Raw genomic sequence first — 25,706 nt, forward strand, 5'->3', positions numbered from 1 at the left:
TCCCAACTGTTGCTTGTTCAAGTCTTGTACCTGCATTTTGGATGCCTGTAATCACCAAATTTATTGAACAAGTAAAGTTAACTGAAAACATTATACCAAAGCGCACAATTGTCCAGTGCACGTCTACAACACCCATTTATCTATCGTCCTGTGTAACTGACTACATTGTGGAGTGACAGTCTAAAAATTGCCACTGTGAGGGGAATTACTAAGAGAACCATGACAAGTGACCTGTTACCTCAGCCTGTCAACTGTCACTCCCTACTCCTGGTCCCCACATTACCAAGAGGCTAATGCATTACATATATAGGGTACCTGCTTCCTACTGCACGTGTCCAGAGTTGTTTTTAAGTAGCAGATGTCAGTTCTCTTTTTCTAAGCATTTTTAGGATTACCACTGATGTAATGTCAATGCGAGGACTTCTGATGCTGTCCATGCCCCCTACTTCTGGTCCAGTCCCGATCCGCTAATGTAATGTGTAAGCAGTAGAGATGAGCGAATGTACTCGTCCGAGCTTGATGCAGCCAATTATACAGAGTATAGGGGCAGTACTGGTCAGGCAGGGACAGTGGTAGTGTACTATCCTGTCAACAAGTATCCCAACGGTCCTTCTTAGGGCTACCTCTGACCGTGTGCATTACTGTTGTGGCTGCTGGGAGCAGTTTTGCTTTTTCTTTTTTTTTTTCATCTTGGGCTCTGCAGACTATAGCGTTGTCAGTCTGCAGCCAATTATACAGAGTATAGGGGCAGTACTGGTCAGGCAAGGACAGTGGTAGTGTAGAATCCTGTCAACAAGTACCCCAAAAAAGATCCTGCTTAGGGCTACCTGTGCGCGTGTGCAGTTTACTGCGTGGCTGCTAGGAGTTGTAGTGGCTCACTATTAGCCAGCTAGGCCTTTCAGTAGCCTAGCGTATAATTTTTTTGGCCTACAGTGTGCGTAACATAACCGCTGTCAGCCTCCAAGTGCAGGCAAATAATTGCCTAATTTTTTACACCGCTCTGTGCGTCCTGTCAACTTCACGCACAGCGTATGGCCACAGCCGCTGATAGAGCAAAAGACATATACACGCTATCTAGGCTCCTGTTTTTTTCAAAAACATCTGAGGGCTACCTGTGCGCGTGTGCAGTTTACTGCGTGGCTGCTAGGAGTTGTAGTGGCTCACTATTAGCCAGCTAGGCCTTTCAGTAGCCTAGCGTATAATTTTTTTGGCCTACAGTGTGCGTAACATAACCGCTGTCAGCCTCCAAGTGCAGGCAAATAATTGCCTAATTTTTTACACCGCTCTGTGCGTCCTGTTAACTTCATGCACAGCGTATGGCCACAGCCGCTGATAGAGCAAAAGACATATACACGCTATCTAGGCTCCTGTTTTTTTCAAAAACATCTGAAAAAAAACCTCCTTAGGGCTACCTGTGCGAGTGTGCAGTTTACTGCGTGGCTGTTAGGAGTTGTAGTGGCTCACTATTAGCCAGCTAGGCCTTTCTGCAGCCTGGGGTATAATTTTTTTGACCTACAGTGTGCGTAACATAACCGCTGTCAGCCTCCAAGTGCAGGCAAATAATTGCCTAATTTTTTACACCGCTCTGTGCGTCCTGTCAACTTCACGCACAGCGTACGGCCACAGCCGCTGATAGAGGGAAAGACATATACACACTATCTAGGCTGTTTGCTTTTTCAAAAAAATTTGAAAAAAGGCTCCTTCTTAGGGCTACCTGTGCCCATGTGCATTTTACTGCGTAGCCGCTGGGAGTTGTAGTGGCTCAGTATTACCCAGCTAGGCCTTTTTGCAGCCTAGCATATAATTTTTTACGAACTGCAGTGTGCGTGTCATAACCACTGTCAGCCTCCAACTGCACGCCACTAATTGCATAATTATTCAGACCGCTCTGTGTCTGCTCTATTGGTAATACACCATGCTGAGAGGTAGGGGTAGGCCTAGAGGATGTGGCTGTGGACGCGGGCGAGGACGCGGAGGTCCAAGTGAGGGTGTGGGCACAGGCCGAGTTCCTGGTCCAGGTGCATCGCAGCTGGCTGATGCGGGATTAGGAGACAGGCAAGTTTCTGGGGTCCCCAGCTTCATATCACAATTTTTGGGTCCACGTGGTAGACCTTGATTACAAAATGAGCAGTGTGAGCAGCTCCTGTCGTGGATGGCAGAAAATGCATCCAGCAATCTATCGACCACCCAGTCTTCTATGCCGTCCACTGCTGCAACTCTGAATCCTCTCGCTGCTGCTCCTCCTTCCTCCCAGCCTCCTCACTCCATGAAAATGACACATTCTGATGAGCAGACAGACTCCCAGGAACTGTTCTCGGGCCCCTGCCTTGATTGGGAAAAAATGGTTCCTCTCCCACCTGAGGAGTTTGTCGTCACCGATGCCCAACCTTTGGAAAGTTACCGGGGTCCGGGTGATGAGGCTGGGGACTTCCGGCAACTGTCTCAAGAGCTTTCAGTGAGTGAGGAGGTCGATATTGATGATGAGACATAGTTGTCTATCTGTGAGGTAGTAGTAAGGGCAGTAAGTCCGAGGGAGGAGCGCACAGAGGATTCGGAGGAAGAGCCGCTGGACGATGAGGTGACTGACCCCACCTGCTTCGCTAAGCCAACTGAGGAGAGGTCTTCAGAGGGGGAGGCAAGTGCAGCAGCAGGACAGGTTGGAAGAGGCAGTGGGGTGGCCAGGGGTAGAGGCAGGGCCAGATTGAAGACTACCCCAACTGTTTCCCAAAGCACCCCCTCGCGCCAAGCCACCCTGCAAAGGCCTAGGTCTTCAAAGGTGTGGATGTTTTTCAGTGAGAGCGTGGACGACCGACGAATAGTGGTGTGCAACCTGTGTGGCGCCAAGTTCAGCCAGGGAGCCACCAGTACCAGACTCACCACCACCAGCATGCGCAGGCATATGATGGCCAAGCACCCCACGAGGTGGGACGAAGGCCGTTCACCGCCTCCGGGTCGCACCACTGCCTCTCCCCCTGTGCCCCAACCTGCCACTCAGATCCAACCCCCCTATCAGGACACAGGCACAAGCGCCTCCTGGCCTGCACCCACATCCTCATCTCCGCTGTCCTCGGCACCATCCAGCAATGTCTCTCAGCGCAGCATCAAGCTGTCGCTAGCGCAAGCCTTGGAGCGCAAGCGCAAATACGCCACCACGCACCTGCACGCTCAAGCTTTAAATGTGCACATTGCCAAATTAATCAACCTGGAGATGTTGCCATACAGGCTTGTGGAAACGAAGGCTTTCAAAAACATGATGGCGGCGGCGGTCCCACGCTACTCGGTCCCAAGTCGCCACTATTTTTCCCGGTGAGCCGTCCCAGCCCTACACCAGCACGTCTCCCGCAACATCAATCGTGCCCTCACCAACGCGGTTACTGGGAAGGACCACTTAACCTCGGACACGTGGACAAATACTGGCGGGCAGGGCCACTATATCTCCCTGACAGCACATTGGTGGTGGCTGGGACCGAGTCAGTGCCTGGGACTGCACACATCCTACCCACACCCAGAATTGCGGGTCCTTCCTCGGTTCTGGTATCTGCGGCGGTCTATGCCACCTCCTCTAAACCCTCCCCCTCCTCCTCCTCCTCCAACAATGAAAACATTCTTGGCAAATGTTTTCGCTTTGGTCCGTCTTGCACCGGTCCAAGAATTTCACCTCTAGCGGCACAATGCGAATGCCCCCGGCCGTCCCTCTTAATCATGGCCCCAGTTCCAAAAACCAACAAAATAGAACCGGAGTCCTATTCCATTATTCCTAGCTGAAGTATTCAGCCAACCCCGGGTATAAGGAGAACCTTTCCACTCTCATTCCCGAAGAGGAAAGGGATTCGAGAGTGATGCAATACCACAGGGCCCTGGTGGACAAACTGATGGTAAACTTCCCATCTGACAGCGCTAGCAGCAGAAGGCGCAGTTTCGAGGGCCAAGTAGCAGGGGAGGTGCGGAAATCAGGCAGCATGTTTAGCGCAGGCAGGGGAACACTGTCCAAGGCCTTTGCCAGCTTTAGGGCTCCCCAGCAAGACTCTGTCACCACTCCCCAGTCAAGGCTGAGTCGGAGGGAGCACTGTAAAAAGATGGTGAGGGAGTATGCAGCTGATCGTACCACCGTCCTCCGTGATGCCGCTGCTCCATACAACTATTGGGTGTTAAAGCTGGACAGGTGGCACGAACATGCGCTGTATGCCCTGGAGGTGCTGGCTTGCCCTGCCGCTAGCGTCTTGTCAGAGAGGGTGTTTAGTGCAGCTGGGGGAATCATCATGGACAAGCGTACCTGCCTGTCAACTGCCAGTGCCGACATGCTTACATTCATAAAGATGAACAAAGCCTGGATTTCCCCAGACTTCTCTTCTCCACCGGTGGAGAGCAGCAGAACCTAAAGATTCTTTTCGCTACAACCGCAGATAAAAGCACTCTTCTCTGTCACCGGTAAAACGGGGCATTTAGCTTTGTCAATCTGTTTCTGAGATTAGTCCTCCTCCTGCTACTCCTCCTCCAGAAACAACATGTCATCACGCTGAACGGCCAATTTTTCTGCGGCCCAAAATGCTCACCTACATCTACCAATGTTTTTACAATTTTTCTAAGTTACAAAAGTATTGAGACTGTAACATGAACCAATATTTTCAACAGGGCTGCCTACAGGCTCTGTTACAAATTAGGCAACAGTGAGCTGTATCTTTTAAAAAATGTTTATGGGTTTCACCTGCCCTTTCGGTTGATAAATTTTTCAGAGGTACACTTGTACTCTTGGTACACTAATTTTTGGGGCCCATGCCAAACTCTTATCCAACTAATTTTTCCGACCTTCGCCTACGCTCATGGTATCCCAATGTTTCAGAGGTTGGCCTATACTATTACTACAGAAATTTTACTGGGATCTGCCTGCCTGCCTATACTTGTGCTACAAGAAAGTTACAGGGGTCTGCCTATACTGCTGCCACTTACATGTTACAGGGCTCTGCCTATACTTCTGCAACGTAAATTTTACAGGGGTCTTCCTATACTGCTGCCACAAGGATGTTACTGGGGTCTGCCTATACTGCTGCCCCATTAATTTTACTGGGGTTTGCCAATACTGCTGCCACAAGGATGTTACAGGGGTCTGCTAATACTGCTGCCACGTTAATGTTACAGGGGTCTGCCTATGCTTCTGCTACTTAAATGTTGAAGGGGTTTGCTTATACTGCTGCTACAAAAATGTTTCAGGGGTCTGCTTGTACTGCTGCAACAGAAATGTTACTGGGGTCTGCCTATACTTCTACTACAGACATGTTACAGGGGTCTGCCTGTGCTTCTGCTACATAAATGTTACAGGGGTCTGCTTATACTGCTGCTACAGAAATGTTACAGGGGTCTGCCTATACTGCTGCTACATAACTGTTACTGGGGTCTGCCTATACTTCTGCCACATAAATGTTACAGGGGTCTGCCTATACTGCTGCCACTTAAATGTTACAGGAGTCTGCCTATACTTCTGCTACAAGAATGTTACTGGGGTCTGCCTATACTTCTGCCATGTAAATGTTACAGAGGGTCTGCATATACTGCTGCTACACAAATGTTACAGGGGTCTGGCAATACTGCAGCTACATAAATGTTACAGGGGTCTGCCTATACTTCTGCTAATGAAATGTTTCTGGGGTCTGTCTATACTGTTACTACAGAAATGTTAATGGGGTCTCCCTAGACTTCTGCAACATAAATGTTACTGGGGTCAGCTTATACCTTTGCTACAGGAATATTACAGGGGTCTGTGTATACTATCGGTGCACTAAGTCTTCCCATCGTGGTGTTCTACCTATCTGGCCCCCCAAAAAACCCAGACTGACTAGGGCATGGCGTGTGGGCCGCGGCCAACATGTATTTCCTCTCACGTAACCTCAGCTATCCGGGGCACTGCAATGGGATTTCTTTCTGTACCGTCTATGTGTTCCTGCTAGCCACCCATGCTATGGGTGCACACAGACATGCCATAGCGGAGTTTTACCTGCCTGCCACTTTAAAAAAAACCCAGAATGTCTAGGGCATGGACTGTGGGCTATACAGTTTTCCACTGTAACTAAGGTATCCATGCCTGTTATTTTCTCCTGAGTTATGTAAGTGAGCATATATGGATATATTACCTATAGACTGGAGGTTATTTGCATTCATTATCACTAAGCCCTATACTTGCTTTTTGCCTTAGTCCATTAAATACAAACCCCTGCACTTTAAAGGGGTTGTCCCGCGCCGAAATGGGTTGTTTTTTTTTTCAACCCCGCCCCCCCCGTTCGGCGCGAGACAACCCCGATGCAGGGGTTAAAAAAGAACACCGGAGAGTGCTTACCTGAATCCCCGCGCTCCGGTGACTTCTTACTTACCAGTTGAAGATGGCCGCCGGGATCTTCTCCCTCGGTGGACCGCAGGGCTTCTGTGCGGTCCATTGCCGATTCCAGCCTCCTGATTGGCTGGAATCGGCACGTGACGGGGCGGAGCTACACGGAGCCAGCATCCTGCACGAGCGGCCCCATTGAGAGAAGAAGAAGACCCGGACTGCGCAAGCGCGGCTAATTTGGCCATTAGACGGCGAAAATTAGTCGGCTCCATGGAAACGAGGACGCTAGCAACGGAGCAAGTAAGTGAAAAACTTCTTATAACTTCTGTATGGCTCATAATTAATGCACAATGTACATTACAAAGTGCATTAATATGGCCATACAGAAGTGTATAGACCCACTTGCTGCCGCGGGACAACCCCTTTAACTCTGTGAAGTAAATTTTTTGGTTTTCTTTGTTTACTGTTTACGTTTTCCTGAAAAAAAAAACGTTCAGTCTGTCTAGCCTGGTGGATTTGTAGCACTGGGCTAGAAGAACAGAAAGAGGCGCAGGGAAAGCCCAGGAGGTGGAGGCAGGGGAGGAAGGCAAGGGAGACAAATCACCTGACAAGCCTATGCAGCGACACCTTGTATGCCACATGCAATAATACTGTGACTCATAGATAGATACTTCATGGATGTCTCATATGGCTATGTCAATGGAAAAATGAAAAAGTTATTTTTATTGGCAGGTAGAAATGAAAAAAAAAAAGAATAAGAAATGTCTTGGAAGTGAAGAAGTTAATCATAATAATCTTATTTATAGACAGCACAGACATTCTAACTTCAATAAACTGTTTTTAACCTCAGTATGAAATATATCTATCATTGTGTTAAAAATTACAATCCTCACTTACAGTGGCTTCACACGAGCGTGTTTATGTGCGTACAATTGTGCGCACAAAAACACGCTCCTATTAGAGACATTGGTTCCCTATGGTGTGTTCACATGTCCGTGTTTTACAGGCGTGCAAATGCACATATCTGCGAAACATAGGACATGCGTGCACCATAGGTCCGTGGTGTGTGTCAATATTCCCCAGCAGGGAGACCCCTTGTCACTGAACACTATGACAGCACTGTCACAGTGATCAGTGCCAAGAGGACTCCCCACAGGGAGTAAAGAATCCCCTGCCACAGCTGTCACAGCTGTGGCAAAGGATTTCTTCATCTCTGTGGGGAGTAAAGAATCCCCTGCCACAGCTGTGACAGCTATGACAACTGTAGCAGAGGATCGTGATGTTCTCCCATTGCTTTCAATGGGACCAGCACTTCTTCAGTCCCGTTAAAAGGAATGGGCTGCTGGCTTTAAATATAAGCCCTTCCCTGAATATAATCCCTAGAATGTGTTAAAAACAGAAAATATTATACTCACCTCTCCTCAGCTGCCAGGATTCAGGTGCGTCTAGCCTGTCTTCTCCCTGCACTGCTCTGAAGCTCTTTCAGCAGGTGGGGATTTAAAATCACAGGCAGCTTTCAGACATTCATTGAATGACAGCTGAGTGCTGCCTGTCACAGCACTCAGCCAATCACAGGCAGCAAGTGGCCATTCATAGAATTTAATCAATGGCCAAGCACTGCCTGTGATTGGTTGAGTGCTATGACCAATTACAGGCAGCTCTCAGCTGTCATTCAATGAATGGCTGCGAGCTACCTGTGATTGGCTGAGCGCTCAGCCAATCAGATACAGCCCTTTCAGCAGGCGAGGATTTTAAATCCCTACCTGCTGAAAGAGCTTCAGAGCAGTGGAGGGAGAAGACACGGTAGACAAGCTTGAGCCCCGGCAGCTGAGGAGAGGTGAGTATAATTTTTAACACATTCTAGGGATGATTTTCAGGGAGGGCTCATATTTAAAGGGGTTGTCCCGCGAAACAAAGTTGGGGTATACACTTCTGTATGGCCATATTAATGCACTTTGTAATGTACATTGTGCATTAATTATGAGCCATACAGAAGTTATTCACTTACCTGTTCCGTTGCTAGTGTCCTCGTTTCCATGGTGCCGTCTAATTTTCAGCGTCTAATCGCCCGATTAGACGCGCTTGCGCAGTCCGGTCTTCTCCGTGTTGAATGGGGCTGCTCGTGCTGGAGAGCTGCTCCTCGTAGCTCCGCCCCATCACGTGTGCCGATTCCAGCCAATCAGGAGGCTGGAATCGGCATTGGACCTCACAGAAGACCTGCGGTCCACCGTGGGTGAAGATCCCGGTGGCCATCTTCGCAAGGTAAGTAAGAAGTCACCGGAGCGCGGGGATTCGGGTAAGTACTATCCGGTTTTTTTTTTCAACACATGCATCGGGTTTGTCTTGCGCCGAACGGGTGGGCTATTGAAAAAAAAACAAACCCGTTTCGGCGCGGGACAACCCCTTTAAAGCCCTTTCCAGAAAATCCCTGCAGGGCTTGCCAGCAGCCCATTGCTTTCAATGGGGCTGCAGAAGTACTGGTCCCATTGACAGTTGTGGTAGGGGATTCTTTACTCCCCGCAGGGATGAAGAAATCCCTGCTACAGCTGTCACAGCTCCCCATGGAGATGAAAATCCTCTGCCACAACTATATATATAATTTTTTTATTTTAATTTTTTTTAATACAAACAGAGATGATTTTCAGGGAAGGGCTTATATTTAAAGCCCTTCCCCGAAAATCACTGCAGGAGTTGCTGGCAGCCCATTGCTTGCAATGGGGCCGTCGGCAGCAGCCGTGGGCCCGGAACTGCATTCACGCGTTTGTGCACATACGTGGGTGCGCACTTTTGTGTGCACCTATGTACTGCACACGCACATGCTCGTGGGAAGCCACCCTTAGGCCGCCTGCAGACGAGCGGAAATCCCGCGGCGGGATTTCCGCCGCTGAAAGTCTGCATAGGAGTGCATTACAATCTCGCGCGGCAAACAAACCGCGGCATGTTCTAATTTTCTGCGGGGCACGCACTCACCTGGCCGCCGGCTCCGGTCTGCGCATGCGCCGGCTGCGCGGCAGCCGGCACATGAAAGAGCCGGGGCCGCCAGGCGCGGGTGAGTACGCGCTCGTCCCTGCAGGCTCTGGGGTCGGATCGCGCGGCGAGATTTCTCGCTGCCGGATCCGACCCGCTCGTCTGCAGGTGGCCTTAGGCAACTTTCAGTGTATTTATTACTTTTCCTTTCTGTTTCCTGAGTGATCAAAGTTTTCTTTGAGTGATGTTTCCCCTACTTTTCATTTTCTGTCATCATGTTTGCTGAAGAGGTACTTGTGCTGTGTTGTGTGAAGTCTGTCACATTCACAGAGAGACTGAAATATGATCCCTGTGTTCCATCTTCCCTCTCACAGTATGATCCTCACAATGCATCTAGGGAGATACCCTGCTGAAGTCACCCCTTCTCCACTTTATTCTCCAGGTTATATGGGGACAGTAGAGAACGCCACAGCTTGACTGCACTGGCAGTGGTTTATCTCCAATGGGGACTAAGTGATAGAGTGTTGAAATTCAATAGGCCTAATCCATGAAAGTCCCTGAGGCTTCCATATACATATAACAGTCATTCAGTTCTGCCTGAATCAGTGGGCTTGGACCAGTTTTGATTAATGTGCATGGGGGCTTTTAGAGAGCTTGCAATCAGGGTGGGAATTATAGATTGCTGGAAAATTAGGAATGTGGCACTTTCCATTTATAATATATTGCAAAGCTTCATATATTCACATGCACTATCCTTTTTTTCCATATTTATTATATTTATATTGTCTAAACCAGACAAGATGTTATGCCACAAAATATGCAAGCAATTGTTATCCAGACAGTTCCAACAAGACATACAGTGAAAATATAATACATTTCTTATATTGAATTATATGAAATGTACTTGTCACCTACTCTAAGTGAAGACATACAAAAAGCATTCTTATGATTACACTTACATAAGAATAGAACCTTTCAATTATTGACATCACTGGTTCAATTAATATTTCATGGGCCAAGCATTTAGACATCCAATTGTAGTCTTTTATTGTATGAAGAAGGCATTTACATTTAAAAGAGCTTTTCTTTATTCTAGTACACTTTTCCTTTCATAAGTCTGCATTATCATCCTGCCTATAAAAATTATCATACCTAAAGATTAAAGACATTACGCAAAGCTTGTACTACATTGTGTTATTTATTAACCCCTTAGTGACGAAGCCTGTTTGCGCCTTAGTGACGGAGCCAAATTTTGGAAATCTGACATGCATCGTTCAACGGAGCATAACTCCGTAAAGGCTTTACATATCCAAGTGATTCTGACATTGTTTTTTCACCACATGTTGTACTTCATTTTGGTTGTAAAAAGAGACCGATATAATTTGTGTATATTTATTAAAAGTACCAATATTGGAAAAATTGTGAAAAAATTGTCATTTTTTCACATTTTCAACTGTAATATCTCAAATATGTCCAAACATACTGTACAAATTTTTGATAAGATAAATATTTCCATCTGTTTACTTTATTCTGAATGCACACTTGAAAAACTTTTGTGTTTTTTTTAACCATTTATAGGACGTACAAATTTAACATTACTTTTCAGCATTTTGAGGAACACTTTGTTTTCCTGCACCAAGCCAAGTTTGCAAAGGCTCATGAGTGTCAGAATAATAGATACCCCCCCCCAAATGACCCCATTTTAAAAACTACACCCCTTAATGTATTCACTGAGGGGTGTCATGAATATTTTGACCCTACCAGTTTTTTTCAGGAATTAATTCAATTTAGAGGAGAAAAAATAAAATTTCATAGTTTTGCAAATATGTCATTTTAAAGACATACTTTTTTCCTATACTGTCCATGAAAATGAGGATTTACACCCCAAAATGGATACCCCCGTTTCTCCCGTGTTCAGAAACATACCCATTGTGGCCCTATTCTTATGTCTGGATGCACAACGGGACCCAAAATGAAAGGGGTAGTCGGTGTCTTTCAGAACATAAATTTTGCTTGATGTCCTTTTAGACCCCATAGCACACATGTAGAGCTCTTGAGCAGCCAAAACCAAAGAGAACCCCCACAAGTGACCGCATTTTGAAAACTGGACCCCTTAACGAATTTATCTAGGGGTGTACTGCCCATTTTGAGACCACAGTTTTTGAATGAATTCAAGCAAAGCAAAAGGAAAAAAAATGTGATTTTCGTTTTTTTGGCAATTCTGTCGTTTTAAAAACTGCTTTTTTGGTACAGCACACACATGAATGAAGACTTGCACCCCAAAATGGATACCCCTGTTTGTCCCGTGTTCAGAGACATACCCATTGTGGCCCTAATCTTATGTGTGGATGCACAACGGGGCCCAAAATGAGAGAAGTAGTCGGTGGCTTTCAGAACAGAAATTTAGCTTGAAGGTGATTTAGAGCCCTTGAGCGCCCAAAACGACAGAGAACCCCAACAAATGACCCCATTTTGAAAACTAGACCCCTTAACGAATTAATCTAGGGGTGTGCTGTGTATTTTTACCCTACAATTTTTGAATAAATCTAAGCAAAGCAGTAGGAAAAAAATTACAATTTTCATTTTTTTGGCATTTGTATCAATTTAAAAACAGTTTTTTTTGTACAGCACACATAGGAATGAAGACTTTCACCCCAAAATGGATACCCGTGTTTGTCCCGTGTTCAGAACCATACTCCTTGTGGCCCTAATCTACTTAAAGGACACATGGCTAGGCCTATAATGGGAGGAGCATCCGTTTGATTTCAGGGTACAACGGGATAAATTCCAGGCCCCATTGCCCACTTGTAGAGCCATTGAGCGTCCAAAACTATAAAGAACCCCCTCAGATGACCCCATTTTAAAAACTAGACCCCTTAATGAATTCATCTAGGGGTGCACTGTGTATTTTGACCCCACAGTATTTGAATAAATCTAAGCAAAGCAGAAGGAAAAAATTACGTTTTTCATTTTTTTTGGCAATTTTGTCAATTTAAAAACTGTTTTTTTGTACAGTTTACATAGGAATGAAGACCTTCACCCCAAAATGGATGCCCCCGTTTGTCCCGTGTTCAAAAACATACCCATTGTGGCCCTAATCTACTTATAGGACACATGGTTAGGCCTGTAATGCAGGGAACACCCGTTGGATTGCAGGGCACAACTGAATAAGTCCCAGGCCCCATTGTTTATTTGTACGGAATAAAAATTGACTCCCTAAAAATATCCCCGCCCCCCCCTCCGCGCCCCTTTTCGGTGTTCCCCAAATCTTAGATAAAAGTAATAATGTGAACTGTGTGGTATTTCCGAAAACAGTGGTAATTACAGAGGCTGGTTGGGATGGGTACATGGGGCAATAAAACCGTGTATCCCCCCTCCTCTCATGCTTTTTGGGGGTCATTTCTTGACCTCAGTGGTGGGTATAGGGTGTAAAAAGTGGCACTCTGTGAGTCTCCGTAAGCTTGATGAGGTGCGGCGGTCTCGCACAGAAGACGCTCAACAAGCTGCTCCTGGAACTGCAGGAAGGCGAGCATTCCTGGGGCTTCTTGTAAATTGCGTATTACAGGTAGCGGTCTGAATAACGCCAGGCTCACACGGCCGTAGGTGGAATCCGCTTGCAGAGGCCCGCAGCGGATCCCAGCTATGAGCCCAGCTGTGTCCCTGCGTACGGCCGCGTAATGTACTGCGCATAACTGCCTACTCACACAGGCGGTCATGCGCAGTACTTTTTTTAAATTTGTATTTTCCGCACAGTCGCTTAGCGATGACACGGGTACCCGCAGCCCGTATACAATGTAGTTGCGTATGGGCTGCGGGTATATCCGCGACCATGGAGCACAATAGGCTCTATGCTGCGGATAGTCGCGGTAAAATATGCTGCGTTCTCTTTTCTGCGAGTGGATTACGCAATTCCGACCTGCTAATGTGAGCGGAATTGTGTAATCCAATGCGATTGATCCATGTATTACCGCGGATCAGAAGCATGCGGAATCCGTAATTCCTATCCGGTCATGTGAGACCGACCTAAGGTAGATCGCTACCTTTTTATCACATGATCGGGGACCACTCAACGAGGCCACCCGTCACTGCTCCAGGCTCTCGGCGACCGTTGGTCGCTGGGAGCAAGGAGATTTAAAATTTCCTGTGCTCCCCGACTCCTGCGCATGTGTTCGCTGTTTTGCCGGCGGTCGCATGCGCAGGATCCGGGAAAGTTCACGGAGGAAGATCGCGTCGGGGTGCAAATACGGAGGCCTCCGGTAAAAAGTTTCATCTCCTCTTACCGATCGCATCGGTGAGGGGAGATGAAGCTTCACCTTTTTTTACTTTTACGTGACCGCCATTATCCATTGGATAACGGCGAACACGTGACGAGGAACCGCTCACCACGGCCCCCCGTGAAATCTCCAGGCTCTCGGCTAAGTTTTGTAGCCAGGAGCAGGTAGATTTTAAATTATCCTGGCAATCCACGGCTTTTGCGCATGCATCCACCATTTTGGCGACAGGCGCGTGCGCAGAAGCTGGGGTAAGGTCCGCGGATAAATCCGCGGGCCTTAGGTACGTCATTTCATCCTCCCTCACGGATATGATCCGTGGGGGGAGATGAAACGCAAGCTTTTTTAACTTTTTTAAAACTTTTTTTAAACTTTTTTTTTTACTTTTACACTTTTTTTTTTTCCATTTTTACACTTTTTTTTTTACTTTACATGTTGGATGACAGTGATCATGTCCCCAGTGACATCCCTCTGCTCTTGGCTACACATGGCAGCCAAGAGCAGAGGGATTTTAAATTACCCGGGGCTCGAGCCCGTCTGTGCACGCGCCCGATGTCAATCATCGGGCGCGCATGCGCAGACGGGGATTCAGGTCCTGGGTCATCGGGACATCGGGGAGGACTTAGGTGAGTATTTTCACCTCCCCTCATGGATCCGATCCATGAGCGGAGGTGAAACTGACTTTTTTTAAAAACTTTTTTTTAACTTTTTCGCGAACGCCGCTATCCAATGGATAGCAGCGATCGTGGGCCCGGGGACCGCTCACAGCGGTCCCCGGTAACACCTCCTGGTTCCCGGCTACCTTCAGGAGTCGGGAGCCAGGAGATTTCAAATTTGCCGGGGGCTCCCAGGCTTCTGCGCATGCGCCTGATGTCATCGCCTGGCGCGCATGCGCAGAAGACCGCCGGCGGGTCCGGGAGGACCCGATCTCCGGGGGACACCGCCGACAAGCCAGGTAAGAATTTTCAGCTGCTCTGATGGATCCGATCCATCAGAGCAGCTGAATATCTAACTTTTTACGCACTTTTCTTAACTTTTTTGCGATCGGCGCTATTCATTGTATAGCGCCGATCGCAATGCCGGGGGGGGGTCTGCCCGCATCCTGGGATGACAGCTCCATGCTGTCGGCTACCTGCGGGCACCGACAGCATGGAGCTGTCACGTCCTCAGGCAAGTGGGCATCAATCCAAAGAGGATGCATAAAACTATGTCCTCTAGGATTAAATCCCACTTACTGAGGACGTAGTTTCCCGATGGGGCAGTCGTTAAGGGGTTAAAGTCCCAAATTGAAAAGTTTTGAAGCATGTAGCCTTTTCCTGCTATTTGTTACTGACTATTCCTTTCAACAGTTGATTGTTATTCATTTCATTTAGACCTCAGTGCTCTTCAGCTTTATCAAAGTGTTAATCAATAACATTTATCTCTTAACATTTTGTTTCCTACATTAACCCCTTTAGCATCAGAGCATTTTAATCCTACAGGACCAGACACTTTTACTGTAATATTATGCATGCTCTGGTTTTATGGCCTTATTTTTTTTCTTGGGCTGTAAAAATTAATTTTGCTGCATTTTGTTTTTTCCTGACATATAAGGCTATTTTCTTTTGGTTTTATTAGGGCTAGTGTGCACAAAAAGTAAAAAGAAAAAGATTACTTAAATTAATAATTCTTTATTAGGGATGAGCGAGCATACTCGTCCCAGCTTCATGCTCGTTCGAGTATTAGGGTGTTCGAGATGCTTGTTACTCGAGACGAGCACCACGCGATGTTCGAGTTACTTTCACTTTCATCTCTGAGAAATTTGCGCGCTTTTCTGGCCAATAGAAAGACATAGAAGGCATTACAACTTCCTCCTGTGACGTTCCAGCCCTATACCACCCCTCTGCAGTGAGTGGCTGGGGAGATCAGATGACACCCGAGTATTTAAATCTGCCCCGCCCGCGGCTCGCCACAGATGCATGCTGACATAGATCAAGGACAGTGCTGCTGATGCTGCTGCTGCTATAGGGAGAGCGTTAGGTGTTATTTTAGTTTTCAAGAACCCCAACGGTCCTTCTTAGGGCCACATCTGACCGTGTGCAGTACTGTTGAGGCTGCTTTTAGCAGTGTTGCACAATGTTTTTTTTTTTGTATATCAGGCATGCAGACCATAGTGTCCTCAGTCTGCAGTCATTTTACTGAGTATAGGGGCAGTACTGGTGAGGCAGGGAAAGAGGTATACTGGCTATATAGGCAGTGGGCTTTTTCCCAAAAAGTTCAAAATGGCACATAGGTTCCCCATTGCTATGCCCACGTTTGTAGCTCCTGATGGAGGTGGCACAGGATTGGAGTTCTCATTGCTTCTGTACAGCATTGTGGGCTATCGCCCCGCCCCTTTTAAAGAGGGTCGCTGCCTGGCCCTGCCAACCCTCTGCAGTGTGTGCCTGCGGTTCCACCTCATGGCAGACGCACTTATAAATAGACATGAGGGTGGTGTGGCTGTGAGGCCAGAGTGTGGCATGAGGGCAGCTGAAGGCTGTGCAGGGACACTTTGGTGCGCGCTGTGGACACTGGGTCGTGCGGGGGGGGGGGGGAGGGGGTTGGGCAGCATGTAACCCAGGAGAAGTGGCAGCGGTGTGTTCCGCAGGCAGTGCTTGTGCTTTGTTGGAGGTAGTGTGGTGCTTAGCTAAGGTGTGCCTTGCTAATGAGGGTTTGTCCAAAGTAAAAATTGGTATGGGCGGCCCACTCTTGCCGCTATTGTGGCTGAATAGTGGGACCTGGGAACCTGAAATGCAGCCCAGCATGTTGCCCCTTGCCTGCCCTATCCGTTTCTCTGTCGTTTCCAACACTTTCTTGGGCTTTGCAGATTTTCACAAATGAAAACCTTAGCGAGCATTGGCGATATACAAAAATGCTCAGGTCACCCATCGACTTCAATGGGGTTCGTTACTCGAAACGAACCCTCGAGCATCGCGAAAAGTTCAACTCGAGTAACGAGCACCCGAGCATTTTGGTGCTCGCTCATCTCTATTCTTTATTTTTTTTTAAATAGTATACTTACGCTAAAATAAAGTATAGACATAGTTTTCTCCATTTTGCTTTGGACATTTTTATATATAATTTGTATAATCTCAAATTACAGTTATGGTGATGGCTTATGTTGGTGTAAGCAGTGGGATATATATATATTATATATATATAAAATTTATTCTGCAATTTTTTTAAATTTATTTCTCCAAACATTTTTTTTAACATCTATGCCCCCTGTTGTCATATAAGACCTCTGCTGGACAGTCACACTGTCATTATTTTTCCTATTATACAGTTTTCCAATATAGCTAGGGCATTCATGCCTGTTATTTTCTCCTGGGTTATGTAAGTGAGCATATATGGATATATTGCCTATAGACTGGAGGTTATTTGCAATTATTATTACTATGCCCCTTACTTTCTTTTTTCCTTACTCCATTGAAGACACACCACTGCACTTTAACTCTGTGAGCTGAGGTATTTTTGGCTTTCTTTGTTTACTCTTCCTTATACTGGTAGCTGGCGTATATGCTATATATAGGCTGAATTAATTGCTTATTTTTATTTTGTTCAAGTGGAGGTTCCTGTGGAAACTCCTGTAGGACATTCAGAACTACTCCTACTTCACTTTAGGCTTGCCTATTTTGGAGAATTTCATTTAGTGGCTAATTTACTGTTTTCATTTGATGAAGTAACGGATCTGAATAGCAATTGTCTATTGCTTCCTTTTCCATATGGTGGGGCTGCAGGAAAAAAACAAACTACGTTTTCCCCACAGATAATGATTGATTTCTGGAGGTCACTGCATTGGCATCTGCTTATTGTCAAAGGACAGCTTGTAATTTTAATTGATATCTCAAAATAACCTAAAACTGGGATAACTAGTCAGATTAGTTCAACACCATGTAAAAAAATAAATATAAAGTTAAGTCACATTAAATGTTCCCTGTTCAATAGTAACAATACATTCAATTTTGTATTGATTAGTTATATAAACTTTACTTACCTTATTGGTAAAGAAGGATCCCCCGCATCCCACCAATCTTTTGGAGGACTTATATACATGCACCAGAGTTCCCAACTATATCCATGTGCTGAATTTTCATATCTCTGAACTTCAAATGTATCTTGCTTAATATTGTCTATCGAAGGTAAAATTACTCTTTTTCTGTTTTCTTGAATACGAGACAAAACTGGCTCAGCCCTGTAAAATACATAGAGATCAAAGTTATTTATATAAGAATATTGTATAGAAGCCAATAAAATTCATTTCAGGAACACAAAGGAAAGTAAAAGTCATATTGTATGATAGAAAGCCTAGAGGTTTATGGCTAGATGATACAACCTCAATTCCAAAAGAGTTGGCATGCTGTACAAAATGTACATAAATGTAAAGAAAAAAAGAATTCAATGATTTCAAAATCTCATCTAACAATATTTTATTCACAATAGAACATCCGAAGGTGAAAGTGAGGCATTTTCCCATTTCGTTTTAAAAAATTTACTCATTTAGAAATTAATGGCAGCAACACATCTCAGAAACGTTCGGACAGGGTTAACAAAAGGCTGTAAAAGTAACTGTTACCAATGGAAAACAGCTGGAGGGCCAATTTTCTATTAAATCTCATGACTGTGTATAAACAGAGCATGTTAGAGAGGCTGGGTCTCTCAGAAGCAAAGATGGTCAGAGGTTCACCAATCTGTAAAAAACTGAGCCTAAAAATTGTGGAACAATTTCAGAAAAATGTTTCTGAATGTAAAATTGTGAATGCTTTGAATATCCTACCATCTACAGTACATATCATCAACAAAAGATTCAGAGAATCTGGAGAAATTTATGTGCACAAGGGACAAGGTTGACGGTTATTATTGCATGCTCAAGATCTTAGGACCCTCAGGCATCACTGCAGTAAAACCAGACATAATTCTGTAATGCAAATCACTGCATGGGTTCAGGAATACTTCCAGAAATCACTGTCTGTGGAAACAGCTCACAGTGCAATCCACAAATGCAAGTTAAGGCTGTATCATGCAAAGAAGAAGCCATATACCATGACAATCAAGAAATGTTTGGTGTTTTCTCTGGCACAAAGCTCATTTCAAATGGACTGAGGCAAAATGGAAAAATGTTCTGTGATCAGATGACTCAAAATTTGAAACTCTTTTTGGAAACCCCGGATGCCGTGTCCTGCGGACTCCAGAGGAGACCGACCATCCAGCTAGTTATCAGCACACAGTTCAAAAGCAGACTGATTTGGCATGGATTTGATGTGGAATCTGCATGGATTTTACATCAAATCCATGGAAAGTTTCCATCCTGTGAACATACCTTTTTGATTCTTGGTCTGCTTTACTATGTGAAAACTGAACACTCCATTTCAACTGCATCTTTTTAACATGGAAAATTGTGAAATTCAATATTAGTCTATAAAGTTCACTTTACTTATTTCAGATGTTACCATGATTAATAGTAAAATAAATTTATTTCCCCCTTGACAGAACTGAATGGAAAACTTATATCCACAGAGTCTAGACATTTCCAATCAATATCTAAATCAACCATCATAGTGTAAATGTATAATTTCATTACCTAACCTCAGAATTCTACCTAAAAGAACACTCCTGGAATACAACTGATACACTGTTTTGTCTTGCACATGACAAAGTGATTTAGAGAAGACCAAAGAAAGGAGTTATGCATAACTCCTTAAATGCTCAGTCACACGGGCGCATCGACACCCGCACACCGGCGCCGATGCGCCCGTGTGACTGACAGAAGACGGCTGTACCTGAAGACGGACGTCTCTCTGCAGCGCTGAAGAAAGAACACATGACCAGCAATGAAGCCGGTCACATGTTCTTTCCTCTGGCGCTGCAGAGAGACGTCCGTCTTGAGGTACGGCCGTCTGCTACCTGCAGTAACACGGGCGCCAATGCACCCATGTGACTGAGCCCTAAGCCCTATCTCCCTAAAAAGTAGCAAAAAAGCATCCCAACACCCCATGCAAACAAATCCTGAGATTTTAAAAAAGTTTGTAAACGGAGAAAAGTGCTGGCCAGTGTTTAGGATGGGATGCAATAAGTATTATTTCCTGGGTGATTCATATTTTTGGCCCCAAATAGCTGCACATGGAAAGAGGTGGAAGCCAATTATTTTCTTTTCAAATGCTTTAATTTAACAACAATAACCTTACCCTATAAGCAATGATGTACAACAATTCTTGTATTTATTCACTATGAATATGCAGTGAAAAATTAAGCATTCACATTTACTGAGATTAAACTTTTCCATCTGGAAGACTAATAACACAGGAAGAACCTTTTGACTTTCCAATTAGGAAAGTCACATAAAAATTAGTAAACTAATCCATCTGGAACCTTTCTGAAAAGAACAAATCATATCCACATTGCATAGTAACTAACAAAATATTCACACTTTAACATATGCTATAGAACTCCTTTCTCATTAATGAAATCCTTTCAAAATTTCAGTTCCTCAGCAACTGTTCCATTTAAATTACAATTCCACTTATTTATTTGTTAAGATTCACCCTTGAATTAATCGTTTTCTGTCTCACAGCTGCAACTTACTCAGGGATCAGCTTCACACAGCTGGAGACCTTTCTTAGACCTAGGACTGTCTCTTAAAAGTATCATGCCTGACAATTGCCAGCGCTGGTGATTAGGATGCAAAGGGATAGAGAATTAGGCAACGTATATCTGATAGGTGTTATTCTATATTATAACATGAAATTGTACTATTATCCTGTGTATGTACAATAATTTGTCAGTTGAGTAGAAGGACTAAGCATTGCTAGTGTTTTGTCATTGCATCCGTTACTTGGCACACTGTATTTGTAATGAATTAAAGTTACAGAAGATTAACTTTACCAACCCAAAGGTATAATTAAAAGGAGATAAAATTATAGAAAACAGAACAAAAAGAGGTAATTTTCTTTGCCCTCTACCTGTAAAGACCTTCCACTATCCATCAAAAACTATCATAATAATCACTGCTTTAAACATCTTCCTTTGTAACTTGTTTTTATCATTTTGCAAGCGGAGACATTATTTCAGTAGTAAAGTCATGGACTAATTTTACTGAAGTTTACTGCCAACTATTCATTTTATGAAGCCGCTATGTGCAGTCTCTACCAAGCAGGAATTCTGAATAAAAATTGAAAAAGTAAATGCTGAGATGACTCCCAGGAGAGATACTTTTCCTGTATCGATGTGTATATACAGGAGGTCATCAAACAGACTGTGTAGATGGGACAATCAGGACTCTCACTATCTCTCTTAGGGCCTAAACACATGGGCGCATGCACTAATACGCTCGCCGCTATGGAGCATATTAGTGCATTAATTAGGTAAAATCCTTTTTTTTACCATTTAAACTCTATTGCTATGCTATTGCAAGAATCCCAATAGTGAAAGCAAAGCCACTGAAATCAATGGTTTTGTTTCGTCCCATTTTGCGGCCATGATTTCCATGTGTTTAAGCCCTTATGAGTCAAGATGTGCTTTTTCTTCATAAATCCAGCTTCAAATCACATTATATAAACCTACATATCACAAAGCACAGCTTCTTTCTCTCTATCAGGGAAGCATAAATCACCTGATAGGGTTGTTTTTTTTTTTAAAAAAGTTCTTTGATTACAGCAGCATTGTTACTGTTTTAAGCAAGCGGACTCTGCAGTGCAAGGTTGAGAGGAGTGAAGTGACAAATGTAGGGTGAGCAAGCAGGCTTGTAGTGACCAGTGACTGGGCTACAGTTCCACTGCATCTGTAACATGACAAAGATTACAGCTTCCTGTTAGTGATATGGAAATAAGGAAAGGCTATGCTTTGAAGGTGAGGGCTCTAACAGTATTGAAGTTGGTTATTTTTTTTACCATAGACAAGTTTGAAGGAACAAAGAAGATGACCTTCTAGTCACTAGAGTGGGCCAATCCGCCTTGGTCATCTACATCGGTCAGATATGTTTCTCGACAGTCTTTATAATGTATTTAAATACTGAACACCATTCTTAGATAATGGGAAGTTCAGGGTTTTACTTGAGTTCCCTTTTAAATTAGATATAGTTTGTATAATGAAATATGTGAATTGAAGAGAGTATATTACCAGTGCATTCTATAGAGCGAACATGCCAAAATTCAGACCGCTGGTAGCTGTGTGAGAAGGATCGCACATGCTTCTAACACAGCTACAGACTGCATACATAGCAGGGGAGCCTGTAATAGCTGATAAGAGGGGCAGGGGAGCAGCAGTTCCCTCTAGCACTTAGTAATCAGCTGTTTGGGCGGTGGCTCTTCTCCCCTGCTGTATGATAATAATAGCTGGTCAGCTCGCCCCTACTAACAGCTGATTAGTGAGCTGGAGGGAACTTCTGCTGCTCCCCCACCAATCAGCTGTAGGTAGTGGATGACTTTCTCTGCCTCCTCTTTAATTCACTATCACTGCATGTACTCATGGGATGCCTTACCTGCAGTTCCTGAAAATAATGGACAGAAATGCAGCCTGTCATGCTTTATACAGCTAAAACAATGCTTTATATAGAGAAATATTGATTGTGCTTATAAAAGCACGTAAACTCAAATGAGCCTTCCAATCTATATGAATAACTTAGACGTTTATTAAACTTTTTTATCTCAGTTTAATGGAAGAGTCAGCAAAATCTAAACCTCCTTCCCTGCCTGGTCTGGGGGAGTTCAAAATATTTTTTTCCTATTTTCCTCCTCTAAAACCTAGGTGCATCTCATCATCAGGTGCGTCTTACAGAGTGAAAAATACAGTATATGTATTTTATGTTACTATTCACTATATATATATATATATATATATATATATATATATATATATATACAGTGAATACATTGAAAACTTGTAAATATTTAAAAAATAATAATTAAAGCAGACACATATAGATTATTATTGTTCATTTTCCAACAAATTAATGAATTATGAAGGAATTTTCAGCCAGTTACATGATACATTTTTAATTGCTTACTGTTAAAAATGATTTGGCAAGGAAATAAAATTTAATTTGCTTCTATTTAAAGGTGTTGTCCCGCGGCAGCAAGTGGGTCTATACACTTCTGTATGGCCATAATAATGCACTTTGTAATGTACATTGTGCATTAATTATGAGCCATACAGAAGTTATAAAAAGTTTTTCACTTACCTGCTCCGTTGCTGGCGTCCTCGTCTCCATGGTTGCCGTCTAATTTTCGCCGTCTAATGGCCAAATTAGACGCGCTTGCGCAGTCCGGGTCTTCTTATCTTCTCAATGGGGCTCCGTGTAGCTCCGTGTAGCTCCGCCCCGTCACGTGCCGATTCCAGCCAATCAGGAGGCTGGAATCGGCAATGGACCGCACAGAAGCCCTGCGGTCCACGGAGGGAGAAGATGCCGGTGGCCATCTTCACCGGGTAAGTAAGAAGTCACCGGAGCGCGGGGATTCAGGTAAGCGCTGTCCGGTGATCTTTTTTAACCCCTGCATCGGGGTTGTCTCGCGCCGAACGGGGGGGGGGGGGGGGGGGGGGGGTTTGAAAAAAAAAAAACCCGTTTCGGCGCGGGACAACCCCTTTAATGTTTAAATACTGTGGCTACTGCAGTTTCTGTTGCTGTAAGATGAATTTCATTACAGGAATGTTTATTTTGTTTACCTACCATCCAGCTGTAAATTCAACATGTGCATCGAAAAATCCAGTGATTTGTCCAGTTGCAACTTTCCAGCCTTCTATCCGAGCTCTAATCAATCCTTCTCTTTTATGATTGCGGACTACTTTAACAAGACCAGGATATCGCTTGTGGACATATTCTTCTAGCGGTCCTTTTAGCTCCTCTGAGGAGAAAAGTAACACAATATATAAATTTATAAACATTATCATACATTATCAACATAAGCAGGAAAACATGTGCAACAACATTTTCTACACATATTTTTTTTTCGAAATCATATTTAATAGTTGTTTAGCCAGCATGACAAGAATGAAGATGAGGAGAACAGATGTAAAAGAGTTTATTTTGGCTTTGTAACATAAAATGAATTAATTGTTTCCACAGGAATACAGATACACCTTTTATCTTAAAATGCCCTTCCCAATGAGAATTCAGTTATTGCTTTCAACTCTACCTCCTCCTCTAGTATGCTTCATGGTCTCCATAAACTGTGAAATTCTGAACTGTGCATTCTGTATCTTCTATCTCTTGGACTCCCATATTATATATTACATTGGAGAGACTTGCTCTACAGTTCCTTATGTTTGTAGTAGGAGCTATACACAAGATTGCCTGTGTTGAACTTGGCTAAAATTACAGTATAAATTACAAATTTAGCTGCATAGTATCCCTTTTGCTAAATCTCTCTAAACCTAATGTTTTTATTAGCATTTTGAACTAGGGGTTGAGCATGAACACAGAGTACTTATACATCAGTATAAACAATATAAGGTAGTATGGATTGTCAGAGGCATTATTTACCTTTTAAGAAACCACAACTTCAACCATCTGAGCAATGCAAAAAATAGAATACAGCATAGAGAGAATGAAGGAAGTAATTATTAAATCAGCATGCATTGTCTTGGACTGGGCTGTATTGTTTTTGTTAGGCAGATTTCCTACAATGTGGCTAAATCATGCGACACACACTGAGTTTTCCACATGGAACTCTCAGCAAGAAGTGACATGCCACTTCTTTTTTTTTTTTGCCGTGACGCTTATTTAAAAAAAAAAAAAAATCAACAACTGCTTGAACTACCTCATGGGCTTCCCGTTAAAATTAATGGAATAAGGATTATGGGCAGAGTTTTGTTTTTGATGCAAAATATGCACTGAAACCACTGTGCAAATCCTGCCATGTGAACATGTCTATTGCCTATGCTCTCTGTTGATCAAAATGCTGATTATTTTTCTCTTCTAGAATTAAAGAGGTTGCCTAGCTGTGAACTGCTATGGTCTATCCTTAGAATAGTAGTAGATCTGCAGGAACTGCCAGCTCGGAAATATGCTGATCACTTGTTCACTGGGCTTGTACACTTGTGCACTGACTGATTTATACAGGAAGAGGACAGCTCCATTCCCACTGCAGTGGCCAGGCTTGGTATTACAGATAAAGTTCCCACTGAAGTGAATGGTCTGCAAAACCAAGCCTGACCACTGCAGAGCTGTGTGCTTCCTGCATAAATCAGCTCAGTGCATGAACAAACAGCTGATTGATGGGGATCCTTGATGACGGGCCTCTGCTGATCTACTATAGATGACTATTTGTAAGGATAGATCATCAATAGTTTACAACTGGACAACCCCTTTAAGAAGAGACAGTCCTACTAGACTATAATGCTCTCAAACGTACTGCATCTTTTATGATGTCATCCTTATCTACCAGTCCATTAATGTTCTTTCATGTGCTGAACCTTTACTATGTAGTAATCTGCCTCAAATCATTAGACTCCATTCTACAATCCTCAGCTAGTGTGGCTTGAATCTCTTCAAGGATACTAAATGTTGCATGATTTTATTAAAGCTTCAACCACAGTCCATGTCCCACACACAATCTCAACAGGTCACAGGTATAATACTTTGGTACTGTTGTATCTTGTCTCCACCAGAGTTATGGGTAGAGACAAGGGCTTGGCTGCTAGAGCTAGAGGTAACACCCACAGCTTTGGATTGGCTGGCAGAGACACACACCTGCACCAAGCTGAGCTGTGGAGATTCAGAAGGTGCTTTCTGGTTCCCGCTGTGCTAACCTGCGGCAAGTATGTTCGCTGCTCTAGCATCGTCCTTTCCCCCTCTTCCGGCCACTGTCACTGTTGCACCCGCTCTCTCTTCTTCCCTCCCGGCTCCTGCGATGACAGTCACCCCCATGGACTGGCCTATATGCTGTAATGCAAGCTGCCATAGTGCTTTCTCAGCTGAAGCCGGCTGCACGCTGTCTTTTTCTTCCCGTCCTCCCCTGCCGGCTGTCACATCTCCCAGTTGGACAGCGCCTAGCAGTGGGAGAAAGTCACCCCCAGCGGGGAGCAGGCTCACCTACAGCAGCTGAGAACTGATCGGGAGAAATTACACAGTACAGCAGGGGCCGGAGGAATAGAGTTGCCGGAGAGCATTGGGGAAAAGTGCTTGGGATGATGTAGTAGTC

General features: G+C 44.3%; 1 protein-coding gene across 1 annotated transcript in view; it reads right to left on the reverse strand.

Moving 5' to 3' along the window:
• The window catches only part of GALNT17 (polypeptide N-acetylgalactosaminyltransferase 17), a 357,786-nt gene that overhangs the window by 139,456 nt on the left and 192,624 nt on the right, over nt 1–25,706 (reverse strand). The window contains exons 5-6 of the mRNA XM_066576414.1: nt 23,234–23,408; nt 17,570–17,767 (exon numbers count right to left, since the gene is read on the reverse strand). Of these exons, the coding sequence (XP_066432511.1) occupies nt 17,570–17,767; nt 23,234–23,408 (373 nt within the window). The remainder of the gene's footprint in view (nt 1–17,569; nt 17,768–23,233; nt 23,409–25,706) is intronic.

The sequence above is a fragment of the Eleutherodactylus coqui genome, chromosome 1 (genome assembly GCF_035609145.1).
Source record: "Eleutherodactylus coqui strain aEleCoq1 chromosome 1, aEleCoq1.hap1, whole genome shotgun sequence".
NCBI classification, from domain to species: Eukaryota; Metazoa; Chordata; class Amphibia; order Anura; family Eleutherodactylidae; genus Eleutherodactylus; species Eleutherodactylus coqui.